This window comes from Amborella trichopoda, chromosome 4 (assembly GCF_054954075.1).
Source record: "Amborella trichopoda isolate Santa Cruz 75 chromosome 4, AtrichopodaSantaCruz75HAP2 v2.0, whole genome shotgun sequence".
In the NCBI taxonomy this organism is placed as follows: Eukaryota; Viridiplantae; Streptophyta; class Magnoliopsida; order Amborellales; family Amborellaceae; genus Amborella; species Amborella trichopoda.
This window is the reverse complement of record NC_142339.1, coordinates 39,470,792-39,487,534: the sequence shown is the minus strand read 5'-3', so window position 1 is coordinate 39,487,534 and position 16,743 is coordinate 39,470,792. Positions and strand designations below refer to the sequence as shown.

Sequence of the window (16,743 nt, the reverse complement as noted above, 5' to 3'; positions counted from 1 at the left end):
CAGTGTAGTTATGCGCGTTATAAGTTGATATGCAAGAATTAAGGCAAGTTGGAATTGTGTGTTGCATGAAATCATTCCCTTTTTTAAAACATGTAAGTTTAATTATGATTTATTTTAATATTTATTAGTAAGATTATGTGCATTGCATATAGAAATGAAATAAATGAGTTGCACATAGAAAAGGAATCAAGCGATCACGCAAGTAATTGTGTAAATGTGCAATGTAGAGAACATATAAACGCAATATGCATTCACACAACTAATCGCAAATAAAACACGCAAAAGCATATTGATATACAATAAACAATCATGAAACCACAAAATTATGAAAAATCAAAAACCAAAATTAATGAAAGTAGCAAAGAGATGCATTGTTAGATTTATTGAAGAAACAATTAATTAAAAAAAAATTATGATTTTTACTTTTCTCTTAATTTTTTTTGGACGTGTATTTTCACCTGAATAATTCTACAAAAATAGGAAAATAAATAACCATGCACCTGCATTACAGGTGTTATCAATATGCCATACATAAGCAATAATAAATATTTTAAATAAATTATGAAACGTAATTTTCAATGCACAAACCATAAAAAGTGCTAGTGTTAAAACTCAAACAATGGTGAACAATATATAGGAAAAATGAAATTTAAAAATCTACATAGGCTTTTAATGATGTATTTATACCATAGACTTCATCAAGTTACATGGTTTGTATAAAGTTTTATGAAAAAAAAAAGAGAGGAAAAAAAAAGTGCCTCTTTAGAGTTGAGGAAAAATAATCTAAAGATAGAAAAGTAGAGACATTGGCTTTAAGAGATGAACGCTTAAACCGTAAAGAAATTCAAATAACCAAAAGATGCAGCCTCTACTACAAAAATTCAGAGAAAGATTAAAAAATAAAAAATAAAAAATCTAACTAATGCAAAAAGACTATTCAACAAAGATAAAACCTCTATTGCAACGCCATCCTAGTTGTAGAAAATGTTAGAGGAAACCTCTATATGCCATATCTGGTTATGGGAAAGATTAGAAAAAAAATCTCTTCGGCAAAGAGATTATTCCGTAAAGAGAAAACCTATGCAAAAATTGAGACTATTAGAGTAAACCTCGAATGCAATTTCTAGAAAAAATTAGAGAAAACCTCTACTGTAACCATAGACCAGGCTATAAAACTCTCTCAATATCTTATGCATGTCTCTCTCTCTCTTGGTGATGAACTCTCTTCCTCTATCGCTTATGCACGTCTCTCTCTTACCCCCTTCTAAAATCTCTCTCTATTTTCATTTTTATCTCTATTTTCTACATAACAATATTTTTTTTTATAATTTGGAGATTTCATCTAAAATCTCTATCTCCATCTTTATCTCTATTACATACTACACCTCACGCTGATTTTTTTGGATAATTCAGTGGAGAAGAGAGGCCCGTACCCGTATTTTTCAATAGATTGGGGAGTTACATTTTGAAATTGCTAATTAGGGGTATCAATTGTAACCGTTTTATTCAATAGATTGGGGAGTTACAATTTGAATGTGTTAATTGGGTGTATCAGCTGTAAAAATGGATACCATGATGTGGTAACTGGGTGTCCCCACACTGAACCCCTTTCCTCAAAGTGGCATATTAGTAGGTATTTGGGCCCTACCTTTTTTATGAAAATAGAGTAAGAGACCTCATCATGAGGCTCGATAATACTACCGTCAAGGTCCAAGCCATTTAAAAAGATAAAAAAAAATATAAGTCAAGGGGATTTGGGCTCTACCTTTGGCTCATAATGGAATCAGAGACTTCATTATAAGGTCCTTGGTACTTGCTACACCTCACGCTGTTGCACCACAAAAGGACCACTACGTTAAATGTAACTTAAGAAAAGGATTCATACTAATCCCAATAAGACATAACTAATACGTGAGGTATATCCTCATGACAAGGCCAAATCTAAATTAGCTAATTTACCAAACATATGTTAACAAAATATCCTAACCTCATCTTACTAAAACTTAACTCAAATCAAATATTCCCCTAGAATATTGCATGAATATTTATACAATATTTTAAAGAAGATGACTTTTGTATATCCTTGCTTTTTCTATGTTTTCTTATCTTTCTTCTCTCTACCTGCAATATTTTTTTTGGAAGTCTCTCTCTTTAGAGTTGTCTTTCTATATCTTTAGAAATACATCTATAATTTAGAATTTCTCACTAGATTTCATCATAAATTTAAATTAAGAAGCATGATAATTTAAATTTTAATAATATTTGACATTTTAAATTATAATTATGAGATGAATTTTAATTAGGTTATAAATATTTTATTTAATTATTTATTTATATTTATTGTTATTATAATAAATTAGCAAGCATGATAATGAATTTTTTATAATTTATTATTATTATAGATTAACGTAATTTTTGTGATACTATTATTACACAATAGTGATCATTCTTGTGTATCGCAAATTAAAATCAAGTTTCCTCATTTCTTCTTCTTAAATTTCTCTTTCTCAAGTTTTCTCATTTCGTCTTCTAAAATTTCTCTCTCTTGTATTTATTGGAGCTCTTTAAGGACCTCCGAAAATTTATACAAGCTCCTAAATTTGGTGCGCCCTCAATCCATTCTCTCTTTATATTGTGATTTCTCTCCTTTATTTATAGTAGTTCTTGCCAAATTCATTTTTTTATACTTCTTTTTCTTCTTGAGTCTTACGTGGCTCTCTCTCTCAATGGAGTACAAAAAGAAGCTTACTCTCTCTTCCCTTAAAGGCCTCCCTTCTTATATCGCAACATGTGTACACCCCTTTAACTCTGGCTCATAATATAGTATAAATATAATAGAATCTCAAATTAAAATTTAGAACTATTAAAAATTCATTAGTTTTATATTCTATAAATATAGTTAGAAAAGAAAGTTTATAAACTTTCTTTTATTATTATATGACTGTATAATATAAATATTATATTATAATATCCTACAAGGAAAACCATGTAATATAATTATAGAAAATGGTTTGATAGGGCCGCAGCCCTATCAAGATAAGTGAATCCTCACTTCTTAGTTCATCAAAAATTGTAACGGAAAACTTTTATATTGATCATCTCGACTTGAACATTTGTTTTAAAAATGTGCTCATAGATCTACAAGATCTATATCATTTTTTGAGTTTTAAATTTTGTTGTTGGTGTTCAAAATTGATTTTAGAGCCTTCATAGAGATTTCCGTCGTCGAAAGTACTTTCCGGACAAGGATTTGATGTGAGGCTTTATTTGGTTTTCATAAAGCCTAGGCCTTATAAAAACCTCATCGTATAATTATGCTATATTTGAAACGTTTACACTTTACACCTCTAATCTATCGATCGGTAGGCCATCTGTAAAGAAAATATGTGCTCTTCAATATGATTTTTCTCTATGATGTGCCATATATATTTGTAAAATAAATTCGTTAGGAAATCATTCAATGTCGTACCTTCCATTCCTACAGTTAATATATTTAAAAATAGAAAAATGAAAAAAGAACGATAAGATGTGGTTTGTATAAGGTTGAGGCATAAACAATCAAAGTAAGGTGTACCACTAATAAAGTCGAAAGATATCGCTTCAATACCAAATATCTTTATGATGGCCTGAAAATTTATTTTCATCTCTAGTTATAAAATTTAAAGCTTAAAAATAGGGTAGATCAAACAGATACTATAAATACTTGAAAATCTTGAAATTTGACGGTCTAGATAATGCATTATAAGATGCACTATTTCTAAGACTTAAAATCCCTTTTTTTAAAATTTTTTATGTCTATAGATCTGAAGGTTGAGATGATCGGATTTTAGGTTCTTTAAGCATCTATGCAACTTATTATAGTGAATTTTTGAGGTGCGCCTTAATTTGATTGTTTAGGGCCTCAACCTTATGTACATTTGTTCCATTATATAATGGAAAATTGTCTCATGCGGCCGAGACTGCATTTCTTTGTGGTTCCCGAGGTATAAAGCATCCATCTTAAAGATGGATGCAAATAGGTGGTCCATCTAAAAACAATTGAAACTAAAAGTCCAAATGTTTTCTGAATAGAATTATTATTTTAAATTTTTAAAATTATTTATTTTTCATATTCATGATCTCAATGTTAGAGAATACATGTCCTTAAACATTAGGGCCAAAAAATCCATCTCAAATATAGATTTTTAAGAGGTGACTCATTTCTACATGGACTAATAGAAAGCATGTCTTTATAGAATGGGTGTAGTGTGTGTACAATTATGCTATGTTTGAAAACTTTACACTTTACCCCTTACCCTTTAATTTATAGATGGTATGCCATCTGTAAAGAAAATTTGTGCTCCTCAATATGATCTTTTTCTATGATGTGCCATATATATTTGTAGAAAAAAAATTATATAAGGATGCAACCTTATAATGTAGAACTGTAGATACCCCTCAAAAATCCATCGGAAAAGGTAGTTTTAATGTTGAAAAACCTTTTGATTTATCATCTCGACATTGAGATGTATGACTATGAAAAATAAAAAGATTTTAAGTCTTAGAAATAGTGCGTTTTACAACATATTATCTACACCGTCCATTTTCATGATTTTCATATGTTTATAGATCTACTTGATTTTAATCATTTTTTAAATTTAAAATTTTATAATTAGATATAAAAGTAGGTTTTGAGATAATTTTAAGAACATTTTACATCAAAATTATATACATGATAAAATTTGAAGGTGCACCTTACCTCTACAGCTACGGATGCATCTATATGCCAACTGAACCCATATTTGTAACGAAGTCAGTCATAGGTGTGTATCTCCAAGTAATATATTTGTTTATGTTGAGGATTGATATCTTGTATTATGAGGAAATAGATCTGCCAAGGTGGAGTAAAAAAGACAACTCCTTCTAGCCTCAAGCCCTACGGGCCTTCGGCCCTCCAGGCTTTCAACGGCCCTCCGGAGTTGTCTTGACAAGTTGACTCGACGGACTTGGCCTATGTGGGGGTTCGGATATATCCGTACATGGGACTCGATATATCTGGGACTTAATATATATCCGTACAAAAGTATTTCGGTAATTTGTACCATCTATGTGAGACTCGATATATATTATTTCGATTAGGGGTTCATCAAGGGTTAAGGGAAAAACGCAGATTGCTTTGTAATCAGAGAGGCGTGAGGAAGAGAGCTTTTGTAACCCTATTCTCTATTGCCAGTAAAAAAGTTCTCATCTCCCGTGGACGTAGGCACTTTGCCGAACTACATATATCATTGCATTGTGGTTGGTTGTCTCTTTCTTTTGCGTTTCTTTCTTCTTTCTAGTTTTCGTGGATTGTTTTTCGTTTCTACAGTTCGCTCTTTTTTTTTCACCACATGCATGGATGGGTGTGTGAAACCAATTATCATTTAATATATAAATACTTTTTATGTATTTGATTATAAAATTTCCATAATCAAAATTTTAAACAATTATGGAGTTTTAGAATTCATAATTAAGGAATAAGACCGTAATATTTACAAAAAAAAAAATTCTTGACTTATTTCATTAAACAAATGCCTACCCCAACCCTCCTCCTCCTCCTTCTCCTCATTTTCCTTCCCCCTACTATTCTTCTCTTCCCCTCCTCATTTTCCGTCCTCCTACTATTCTTCTCTTCCCCTCTGTCCATCCCTCTGCCGACCACTTCCTTTTTTTTCAACTCTCTTCTCTTCTAGGAAGGTTAACACATAAGATGAAGTTTACCCTACATTTAGGAGTTTGAGACTCTATTATGGATTTTTATGAGTCTCTAAATTTTTTCCCTTGGCCTGAATTTCTCCTATATTTGACCACTTGGGGTTAACACCTAAGGCAGGCTATGTCTTGAGCCCCATCGTGAAGGTTTTTTCTCCTTTTGGGAGTACGATCTCATTCGTTTGCGCTTATAGAGTTGCCTAGAGGAGGTGCTCACATCTTGTTCCTTCCTCACCTTGACGCCTTTATCTCACTTTTCCCCATTTCGGTTTCTCCACCCACCCTCTACTCTCTTGCACAATCTTTCTCGATCGATAGTTGCGCCGACACCTTTTAAACGCTGTAAGATCACTGGTTGCGCCAACACCTTTTAGATGCTGCAATGTTCTGGGCACCATCAGGTTTGTGTATTGCCCCAACCACGTTTTGTGTGCTTAGTGTAGAAAAGATGGCGCTTATGAGTGGTAGTGAGTATTATTCGGGGTTCAGGTTGAGGGGTTGGAGAGGTCAATGACCTTTGTTTGTTGCTTTAAGTGGTCAGCGAGGATCCATATGTCATTGGTGGCATAACTTTTTTGAGCAATGATCCAATGCAACGGTTGTATCATAGTATAATGCAACGACACTTCTAGAAAACCATGTTTGTTGTATTTGTATGACTCCAAATTTTGCACACATACTTTCTACATCTCAATAATCAGTCCTCCAAAAAAAAAAAATTTAAATTTGAATCCTAGATACGGTCAAAATGAGTCCCCTCCAAAAACGAATCTAGACCATTCATTTTGTGATTTTCAAGATCTTAGCCTTTATAAACTCCAAATCAATTTTTTTTTCTTTTTTAAGATTATTTATCTAATGATAATAAAGCCATCCAAAAAAATTGGAAATGAAAAAATCCTTCTAAGGCCTAGATCTAAGCATCTTATCAACATGAACAGCCTATGTTAATTGAGCTAAAAAAATACTTTTTAGGTTGTATTTTCAATTTTTTTCTTTTTTTTATTGTTCATTCGAATGAAAAGAGTGTATATTTCAAAATTTGGATCAAACAAATGGCTATAAGATGGTTTTTTAAGATTGTTTCATCATATTACTAGACAACGGTTGCATGAAATCATTACCCTAAGTTCTTCAAGGTTCAAATTTTGGTTATTCTTTAGAAGTATTCGTCGGTCTTTCTAGGAAGTAGCGATTTATATCTAGGAAAATTGTTTCATGTGGGCTACACTGCATTTCTACAATATGAGGTCCCAAGGTATAAAACATCCATCTTAATAATGGATGTAAATAGATAGCTCATCTAAAAACAATTAAAACTATCCGTCCAAATGTTTTTTTTAATATAATTATTATTTTAAATTTTTAAAATTTGTTTATTTTCTCTTTCCATGTTATAGAGATTACATATCCTAAAAAATTAATTCCAAAAATCCATTTCAAAAATGGATTTTTAACATGTGACTCATTTATGCATGGACTCATAAAAACCGTGTCCTTACAACTATTTCTTTTCCTTGCACCGGTGCACATGAGCTTTCCTCCTAGTATTAGTAAAATTTACTGTTAATATCTAAAACAAATATCCGTACAAGTGACGTGCTGCATAGTTGTATGGATTCGTACTTCCTGCATATGATTAAGACTACCAAAGAAAAGTTTAAAAACATTAAGAGAAATTAAACCAAATTTAATTATATTTAATGGCACAGCTTTCGTGGTGAAGGTTAGAACGAGCTCCACGCTCGAGCTTCAATCGCCAAAAGCGCACTATTGGGCGGCGGGAGGATGGTGATTTAATATAATACAAAAAGCAAAAATAAAACTATCGGGTTGTTGACATTTCCGTACATACCGCTTTCACAAAGAGCCCAACTTTAACTGATGCTCAACCTTTTTTTTTATTTTTTGGGTGTAGTTTCATAAGGTTGCAGCCTTAAATAATTCGATTAAGATGTATCTTCAAATTTTATCATAACATGTAATTTTGGTATAAAACTGTTTTAGGATTATCTGAAAATCTATTTTTATATTTAATTATAAAATTTTAAACTCAAAAAATAGTTAACATAAAATATACCTATAAACATATGAAAATCTTGAAAATGGACGGTCTAATTGTAAGATGTATTATTTTTGGGACTCAAATTATTTTTTACAAAAATATTTTTGAACATATCGATGTGGAGATGATCAATTAAAGGGCTTTTCAACATTAAAACAAATTTTTCTAATTGATTTTTGAGGTGCATATGTAATCTTACATTTTAAAATGGCAACCTCACATAAATTTTTTACTTTCATTTTATTTTTTTATTCTTTTCATAATTTTATTTCCACCTAAATACGACAATGTCCATATTTCATCTTTAACTCCCACTCTTTTTTGCACGTCACTGCCACCTTGCAAGTGAATGCCACCCCGTGATAAAAGTAACCCGTGAAAGTGTGCAAAGAAAAAAAACACTTTTGTTTAGTTGAGCATGGAATGGGTCCTACTTTTTAAGAGCAGGAGGTATATTTCATGTTTTCCTTTTTTTTTATAGAGTAGATTAATTTCAAATTTAATATGTCCATACTTTTTGGTATAATAAAATAATAAAAACATTTAATTAATTTAAAATTAATAAATATTAAGAATACTCCTACAATATTCATTCATATTTTGGTAATTTTATTTTATTTTTAAAAAAATAAATTTTTTTTATAGGTGTTGATGGTGAGAAACATGAATAATATATTTTTTAATTTTTTTTTATATGCGTTGATGGTGAGAAACATGAATATATTGTATGGGTGCAGTTGGCATACGATAGCATTCATAGCTGTAGAGGCAAGGTGCGCCTTCAAATTTTATTATGATATATAATTTTGATGTAAAATTTTCCTAGGATTATCTCAAAATCTATTTTTATATCTAATTATAAAATTTTAAATTTCAAAAATGGTTAAAATTAAGTAGATCTATAAACATATAAAAATCTTGAAAATGGACGGTGTAGATAATATGTTGTAAAATGCGGTGTAGATAATATATTGTAAAATGCACTATTTCTTAGGCTTAAAATCTTCTTATTTTTCATGGTCATACATCTCGATCTCGAGATGATCAATCAAACTGTTTTTCAACATTAAAATTACTTTTTCTGATGGATTTTTTAGGTGCATCCGTAGCTCTACATTATAAGGTTGCAACCTTAGATAAACTTTTTCCATATTGTATTTGTGCTTAATCCCAAGTATAAAGACATAGAAAAAGTTTAATTGCAACCCTATATTATAGAAGTAAGGTGCACCTCAAAATTCTAACAGAAAATAGTATTTTGAAACTAGAAAAATTATTCCAATTGATCATCTTGATCTTGACATTTATGGAGATAAAGAAAAAAAAAGAATTTCAAGTCCTAAAAACATGATATCTTATAATAAGTTATTTGGACCATCTATTTTCAAGATAAGCGTTTATAGCTATGCTCAATCTTTACTATTTTTGAAATTTTAAATTTCATATTTGAGGTTAAACATATATTTTCAAATCATTGTAAGGTTTTCTACGAGAACTACGCTTTCTGACAAAATTTAAAGTGTTTTACTTGTATAGTACAAGGTGGATACCTTTCACAAACCTCACCCTAAAGAACAAGTGTTAAAAGTAAAATATAATTTATACTCTTAAATAAAATTAGACTTTAATCTAAAATATGAAATATATGAGAATGCTTTTGAATTTCAAAATTAGAATAAATTTTTTTTTTTTGCAAATTTCCCTAAAAACAATGTCAACTATTAGTGACAGACCGTAGTCCTTCTAACAAAAGACCCACCACCAGAATAAGGCTTGATTCAAGTTTGCTCCAACCCCCAACATCATTTTCAAAGCCTTTTTCCAACTAATTTGGGTTGTTGACATGAATCCTGGTCTGCTATTTAACTCTATATCTGTATGATAAATATTAAAGAGATAAAAAATAACATGTATGAGAGCTACATGGCCACCCATACGTACCAATAGAAAACATAGTTACCGCTAATTGGATGTGTCGTCGAGTTGTTCCATATTTTCTTGCCAAAATCGTACCGAAAGAATCTTAACATTCATACCCAAAAATTGTGGCCCTAGTTGTCTTGCCAATTTTTTACATGAATTTTCTCATTCTTTCTATGTTTTTAATTTAAATTCAACGGTTTCTTCCCAAAAATTGATAAAAAAAAGTCTTAACATTCATAGCAACAAATCATGAATTCAATTATCTAATAGGAAACCTAATCTAGGTTTCCTTTTCTATAAAAAAAACCTTGAATTTATTCAAATTTTTCAATGCTCTATTGTTCTTCATATATTCTTACATTTATTTTTCAATCATATTTTTACCCTTTTTTAGAAAAAATCTAGCTTATTTTTTTCTTTGGGGGTATTGAATAAGGAAAAGATTTTTACCATCACAAAAAGAGAGAAGAGAAGTGGGGCAAAAGGTATCATAAGGGCCCAAATCCAACATGCCACATGGAAGGCACGACATTTACCCGACTTTCACGCCTCTGGCCCCGCCGCTTTTCCCTTTCAATCCCGCATTTTTAGCCTTTTTCTCCCTCCTCCTCCTCCCTCTATAAATCCTAACCCCTTTCTCAACTCCTCTCCTCGAATCCTTCTTTCCAAATCCGGAAAAACAAACCGGAAATCGAGTTTGATTGCTTGCTGCTAAGTTTCAATGGCCATGGTTCGCTACCTTCTTGTTACATTGTTCTTGGTGTTGGCCATTTCATCATCTGTTGAGGTACAAAAACTAGTTGCCATTTCATGTCTTTGATTTATATAAAAGTGTTTCTCATATTGGTTTTGTTGGGTGTGAGTGCTGATGATGGTTTTCTTCTCTTTTACAGGGATCTACAAGACGCCTTCGTCCTTCTGGTAAAATCATCTTTTTCTCTTTGTGTTATGAGGCTATTTATCTTTGTTACAAAACAGGTCGTAATTACTACTAGCTATTAGATATTAAATTGTGATTTATTTGTTTGCAGAATGCTCGGATAAGTGTCAATACCGATGCTCAGCAACATCGCACAAGAAGCCATGCTTGTTCTTCTGCAACAAGTGCTGTGCTGTTTGCTTGTGCGTGCCGCCGGGCACCTACGGGAACAAGCAATCCTGCCCTTGCTACAACAACTGGAAGACCCAGGAAGGACGCCCTAAATGCCCCTGATTTCTCTTATAATCTTAATTCTCAATAAAATCCTCTCTCTTATTTAATTGAATTAGCCAAGCAAGCAAGGCTCTGAATCCTGACCTTGGGTTGGTTTGTAGTGATGGTTCGGTCAAGCTAGACTTGTATCAAATTTCCTATTAATATGAGCTACTGGCTTCCGTCCTGCTTATTGATGAGTGTCTCTATTTCCAATGCCATTTTTTTTTTTTGGGGAAAACCCAAAAATTGGATAATGCATCATTAGTCCTAAAAAATCTAAAATCCCTTTCAATTGGCTTTTTTTTTATCGGTACAAAACTTTATATGCTTCCTCTAAAACATAGAAGTTCTGTCCATTTGGAATGAATAATTGTCCCAATCGCAATGTCATGTCTATGCATTATTTTATTTTTAATTTTTTATATAAACTATTTTAACACCAAAATTTGGATGTCCATTCCTCTATTAAATTTGTACTGGCGGAAAATATAAAAAAATTTATTTTCAATAAAATAAAATGACCAAAATACCTTTGAAGTATTCAAAAGGTACTTTGGTAGTTATATTTTATCAAAAAATTATTTTAAATATTTTTTATAGGTACGCCCCAATGAGAAGATGGCACGTTCCAAATTTCATATTCATATAATTTGTATAAAAAAAACCTAAAAATAAAATATTTTGAGATACCAGATCTAAGATCAAACAAGAATGGCTGTCTTAATCAAAATTAGACCCCTGAATGGTGGGGGAAGATAGAACTTCTATGCTGCCCCAATAAATAAATGAATTTAATTGAATCTTATGATTTGATGAATCTTAAATGAGGAGATGCCAACTTTTGTCTAGGGGTGGCGATGTGTCGGGCTGGACCCAAACCAGGAGCCAAAATTATACTATAGAACCCGGACCCAACCGGCCTTTTGACCAACCTAACGGGTCCAAACCCTAGACCCATTACCCAAACCTGGGTCAGGTATACGATTCACAGGTCCCAGTTGCCACCCCTACAGTTTTGTCCTTAGTATCAAACGGTAAAAAGCTGCGTTTTAAAGGCGGATGCACAGGAAAATGATTAGGTGGTGGTTTAGGACGACCAATTTCAAGTTACTTAAACGTGGTCGTGCATGTCTATGGTGTTTGGTTGCGGATATACTCGATTTAATGTACTAAAATGGCGAGCCAAAGATGCAAAAAATGGTAAGAAACAGAACTAATTTATAGAGTGAGGAAGTGACCTTGGAGTATAGAGGTGAGACTATCCACTGGGTGGTTATAGTGATTTAACCAGTGTTTTAAAAAACGCCGAGTCGAACCGGACTCGCCCGGTTCGACTCGGAAATCGTGAAAAGGGGACCGGATCGCCTAAAAAATCGGAAATCGTACGGTTCTAGAGAGAACCGGACGATTCTGTACAGTGAATCGCCGATTCACTGTACGGAATCGGTGAGTCCGAACAGTGAATCGGCGAGTCCGTACGGAAATTTTTTTTTATTTTTTTTATTTTTTATTTTTTTTATTTTGTAATCCATGATAGATTTTTTTGTAATACTTGATCGATTTTTTTGTAATCCATGATCGAATTGTTTTTGTTTTTTTGTAATCCATGATCGAATTTTTTGGTTTTTTGTAACCCATAATAGAATTTTTTGTAATCCATGATCGAAATGTTTGTTTTCTTGTCTTGTAATCCATGATCAATTTTTTTGTTTTTTTTTTTTGTTTTGTAACCCATGATAGAATTTTTTGTAATCCATGATCGAATGTTTTGTAATACATGATCGAAATGTTTGTTTTTTTTTTGTAATCCATGATCGAAATGTTTGTTTTTTTTTTGTAATCCATGATTGAATTTTTTGTTTTTTGCTTTTTTTATAACCCATGATAGAGTTTTTTGTAATCCATGATTGAATTTTTTGTAATCCATGATCAAACTGTTTTTTTCTTTTTTTGTAATCCACGATTGAATTTTTTGTTTTTTTTTGTTTGTTTTTTTTTGTAATCCATGATCGAATTTTATGTAATCCATGATCGAATTTTATGTAATCCATGATCGAATTTTATGTAATCCATGATTGAATTTTTTGAAAATTTGTGATTTTTTTTTTTAATCCATGATCGAATTTTTTTTTGTAATCCATGATAGAATTTTTTGAAAATTTGTGATTTTTTTTTTAATCCATGATCGATTTTTTTGAAAATTTGTTTTTTTTTTTTAATCCATATTATTCAAAGAGAAAATGAGAAAGATGATGATTCTGAGGCCACCCTATCCCAGCCATATTATTCACATATCGAGTCCCAACAGCAACAGTGTAGGGATGAGCACGAAATACTGTAAATTAAATGCTGAATAGCGGTTCATGCAGGGAAAGAACATATCAATATTCGCATATTCATTCAAAAACATGAAAATTCTTAATGGAGTACCCTCATTTTTTATTGAATTCCTAAAAAACAATATTTATAATGAATTTTAATAATTTTTTCGAATTTTTTTTAACCTTTATTCTGACCGATTCACCCGATTCCCGATCCGGATAGTCGATTCGCAGATCCGGATCGGTTTTTTGGAAGCCCGATATGGGTCACCGATCCTTTTTTTAAACCATTGGATTTAACTATCGTCGTACTCCTACATTGCACAAGCCTCCACACTCTTTCTTTTGTTATGTGAACTTGAGCCTAGAAAGTGTTTCCATGTAAATACCTCACCCTCTGTCACACCCCAAGAATTTACAATACTATTATTCCTGAGATGTGACGGACAAAACATATATACATCTATTGATAGGACAAATTTACAGTGGCTAGCACAACAACAATATCTTCCAAGGTTGATCTTGACTAGCACTCAAAATGAATCCGTAGTTATCCTGAAAAATGTTTACCATAGTTTGATGAGTTTGGCTACTCAGTAAGTGATCATCATAATCCTAAAAATAATCATGATTGAAAGATATCAATATTTTCCAAAATGAGATCTATTAACAGAAATGCATCAACAGTTTCACTTTCAATAAATGCATAATTAAGTATAATCCGAGTAATTGAAATGCTTATAACACTTTTAACGGCAGTACATAATTCAAAAGATTTCACAAAATACCCTACTGGCGTCCCAAGTAGGTCACCTATATACCCCATCAGCGTCCTGATGGGTCCACTTAATCCCTATCGGCGTCCCAGATAGGTCCACTTAATCCCTGCAGGTCCACTTATACCTCACCGGCGTACCGGATGAGTCCACTTAATCCCTACCGGCATCCCAGATAGGTCCACTTATACCTCACCGGCGAACCGGATGAGTCCACTTGCATACTTAAATTATTTCTAAATCTCTGTAAACATTCGAAAGCAGCAATATCATGTACTCAACATATCACTGAAATCATTAATATGAATTTCACTTAAACCATTAATAACAGTCACTCTCTATAACATTTCAAAAATAACCAATCAAATATTTTGGGCTCAAATTTAGAAAGGTAGCAGTTTGTAAAGGCATTCTAGCATAATTGCCAATTTAATATGTATAGAAAAACTCTTATAAAAATTCAAGAATACGGAATTATCACAATTTATGGAATATCAATTCACAAATAAACATTTCACAACAATACTATAATCAATTGCAAAAATGTCAATTTTTAAATAATAAGGCAGTCATTTGCACATGAATTTTACAATGTCTAAATATTCAAAACAGTAGAAAGAAATATCACAATTTTACTAAAAGCAGAAATATCACATTTATTTCTAACAATAGACAAGAAAAATAAATAAATTTATTTTTCTAATTTACAGCATTCAAAATTTCTAACATAGATAAAATATCACAATTTTTATTAAAAAGATTATTTTTCAAGATAATGAGGTCACGTGCGCATAAAATTTATCGCGCCTAAAATTCATGATAATAAGCAGAAATAATTATTTCATTTCATTTTTAAAAAGAATGGATTATTTTTCGAGACAATGAGGTCACTTACACACAAAACTGATAAAATAAAGATCATAGACGGAAATATCACTATTTATTAAAAATAGACTATTTTTCAAAAAGACGATGTCACTTACACACAAAACTGATAAAATAAAGATCCTACACGGAAATATCACTATTTATTAAAAATAGACTATTTTTCAGAAAGACGATGTCACTTACACACAAAACTGATAAAATAAAGATCCTAGACGGAAATATCACTATTTATTAAAAATAGACTATTTTTCAGAAAGACGATGTCACTTACACACAAAACTGATAAAATAAAGATCCTAGACGGAAATATCACTATTTATTAAAAATAGACTATTTTCAGAAAGACGATGTCACTTACACACAAAACTGATAAAATAAAGATCCTAGACGGAAATATCACTATTTATTAAAAATAGACTATTTTTCAGAAAGACGATGTCACTTACCCACAATTATTTGAGAGGGAGCTTTCGATAAAAAATTCGGTTCGAGAGAGAAATTCACTGTGTTTCGACCAGAGAGAGAGATCTTAAAATTTTGTTTTAGGGTGGGAGTGCTCACATCTCCTATTTAAATTCTTATAATGTATTATTATATTATTTTATTACGCTCTACCTCATACCTGAGGTGTCGCGTTAAAAGCATACTTTTATCGTACGAAAGCCACGTCCGCTAAAGGACGCCGCCAGCTGCAAGCAGCAGGAGGCAAAAGCAGATAAAGGAAAAAAAGTAAAGGCAAAGCAAAAGTTAATCCAAAGCAAAAGTTTTGAAAATAGTGATGGTCCCCAAGGACCATCATACTCAATCAGACCATCACCTAATAAAAGCATCATTTCCCCCTTTTTCTTTTTTTTTTTGAAATTTTAGGATTGTTACACCCTCCTACTCTTCAATGCGTGACAATAAAACCACACCTCTCTCTATTTAAATACTTAGGAAATACTTGCATAGTAAATTTGGAAATTTTATTAAAATACCTATGATAGATGTGTTATTTAGCATTTATACTGTGACACTCCAATGATCATTTTTACACTTTTGTATTTTCATTGGTATTTTGAAATTAACTCAAACAATATGGATACAATGTTGAATAGTTCATATCACATAGGTATTTTGAGATTTTCCCTATAAATTATATTATTTTGAAATACAACACTAGCATTTTTCAAAAACCCAAATGCTGGGCATTATTTGTTTGAGCGAGTGAGTTTGTTTGCTTAGAAAGAGATATGCTGGGCCTTATTTGTTAGGGAGGGTTTTCTTTGTGTGGTAGGCAGCTGTGGGAGCTGGGCATCAATGGTTTATATCAAAAAGAGCTGCATAGGTGATTTTATCTATCTTTAAAATTTCGATCCACCTATGAATCACACTAGATATTTATTTTTAAAAAGAAATTTAATTTTATGGTTTTTAATTTTATACACTTCACTATTCAAATTTTAAAAGATTACTTTCAGGCCTATAATGAGTGTGTTTAAATGCTTAATTTTATTTTCTTTAGGATTAGTTGATTAAAAAACTTTAACAACTCCAAATTTTGGGGCCTGAAAATTGCTTGTAAATTGGGTTTTTACCCCCGGGATTGAATAGATGGAAGTGGCTCTTATGACTTAACAATAGTCAACATCAGTGTATAGAAAATTGACTCGGCTCAGTCCTCAAGTCACGGCCAATTCATGCATAGGACTGAAAGGCCTTCAATAAATGAGAAATAACCAAAAAAATAAAAAATTGAAAAAATGTACTAAAAGTAAAATAAAACAAAAAGCAACCTTACAGAGCCCAAACAAGCTTAACAATTTAAAAAGGGGCTCACACGTATGTATATATATATATATATAT

At 31.6% G+C, this 16,743-nt stretch overlaps 1 protein-coding gene across 1 annotated transcript; it reads left to right on the top strand.

Moving 5' to 3' along the window:
• Window positions 1-10,348: 10,348 nt before the first annotated feature.
• LOC18423764 (protein RSI-1) lies at window positions 10,349-11,107 on the top strand. The gene is made up of 3 exons (XM_006828361.4): window positions 10,349-10,505; window positions 10,612-10,639; window positions 10,750-11,107. Exons 1-3 carry the CDS (start codon window positions 10,440-10,442, stop codon window positions 10,929-10,931), a joined length of 276 nt encoding a protein of 91 aa, XP_006828424.1. The 5' UTR covers window positions 10,349-10,439; the 3' UTR covers window positions 10,932-11,107.
• Window positions 11,108-16,743: the final 5,636 nt, after the last annotated feature.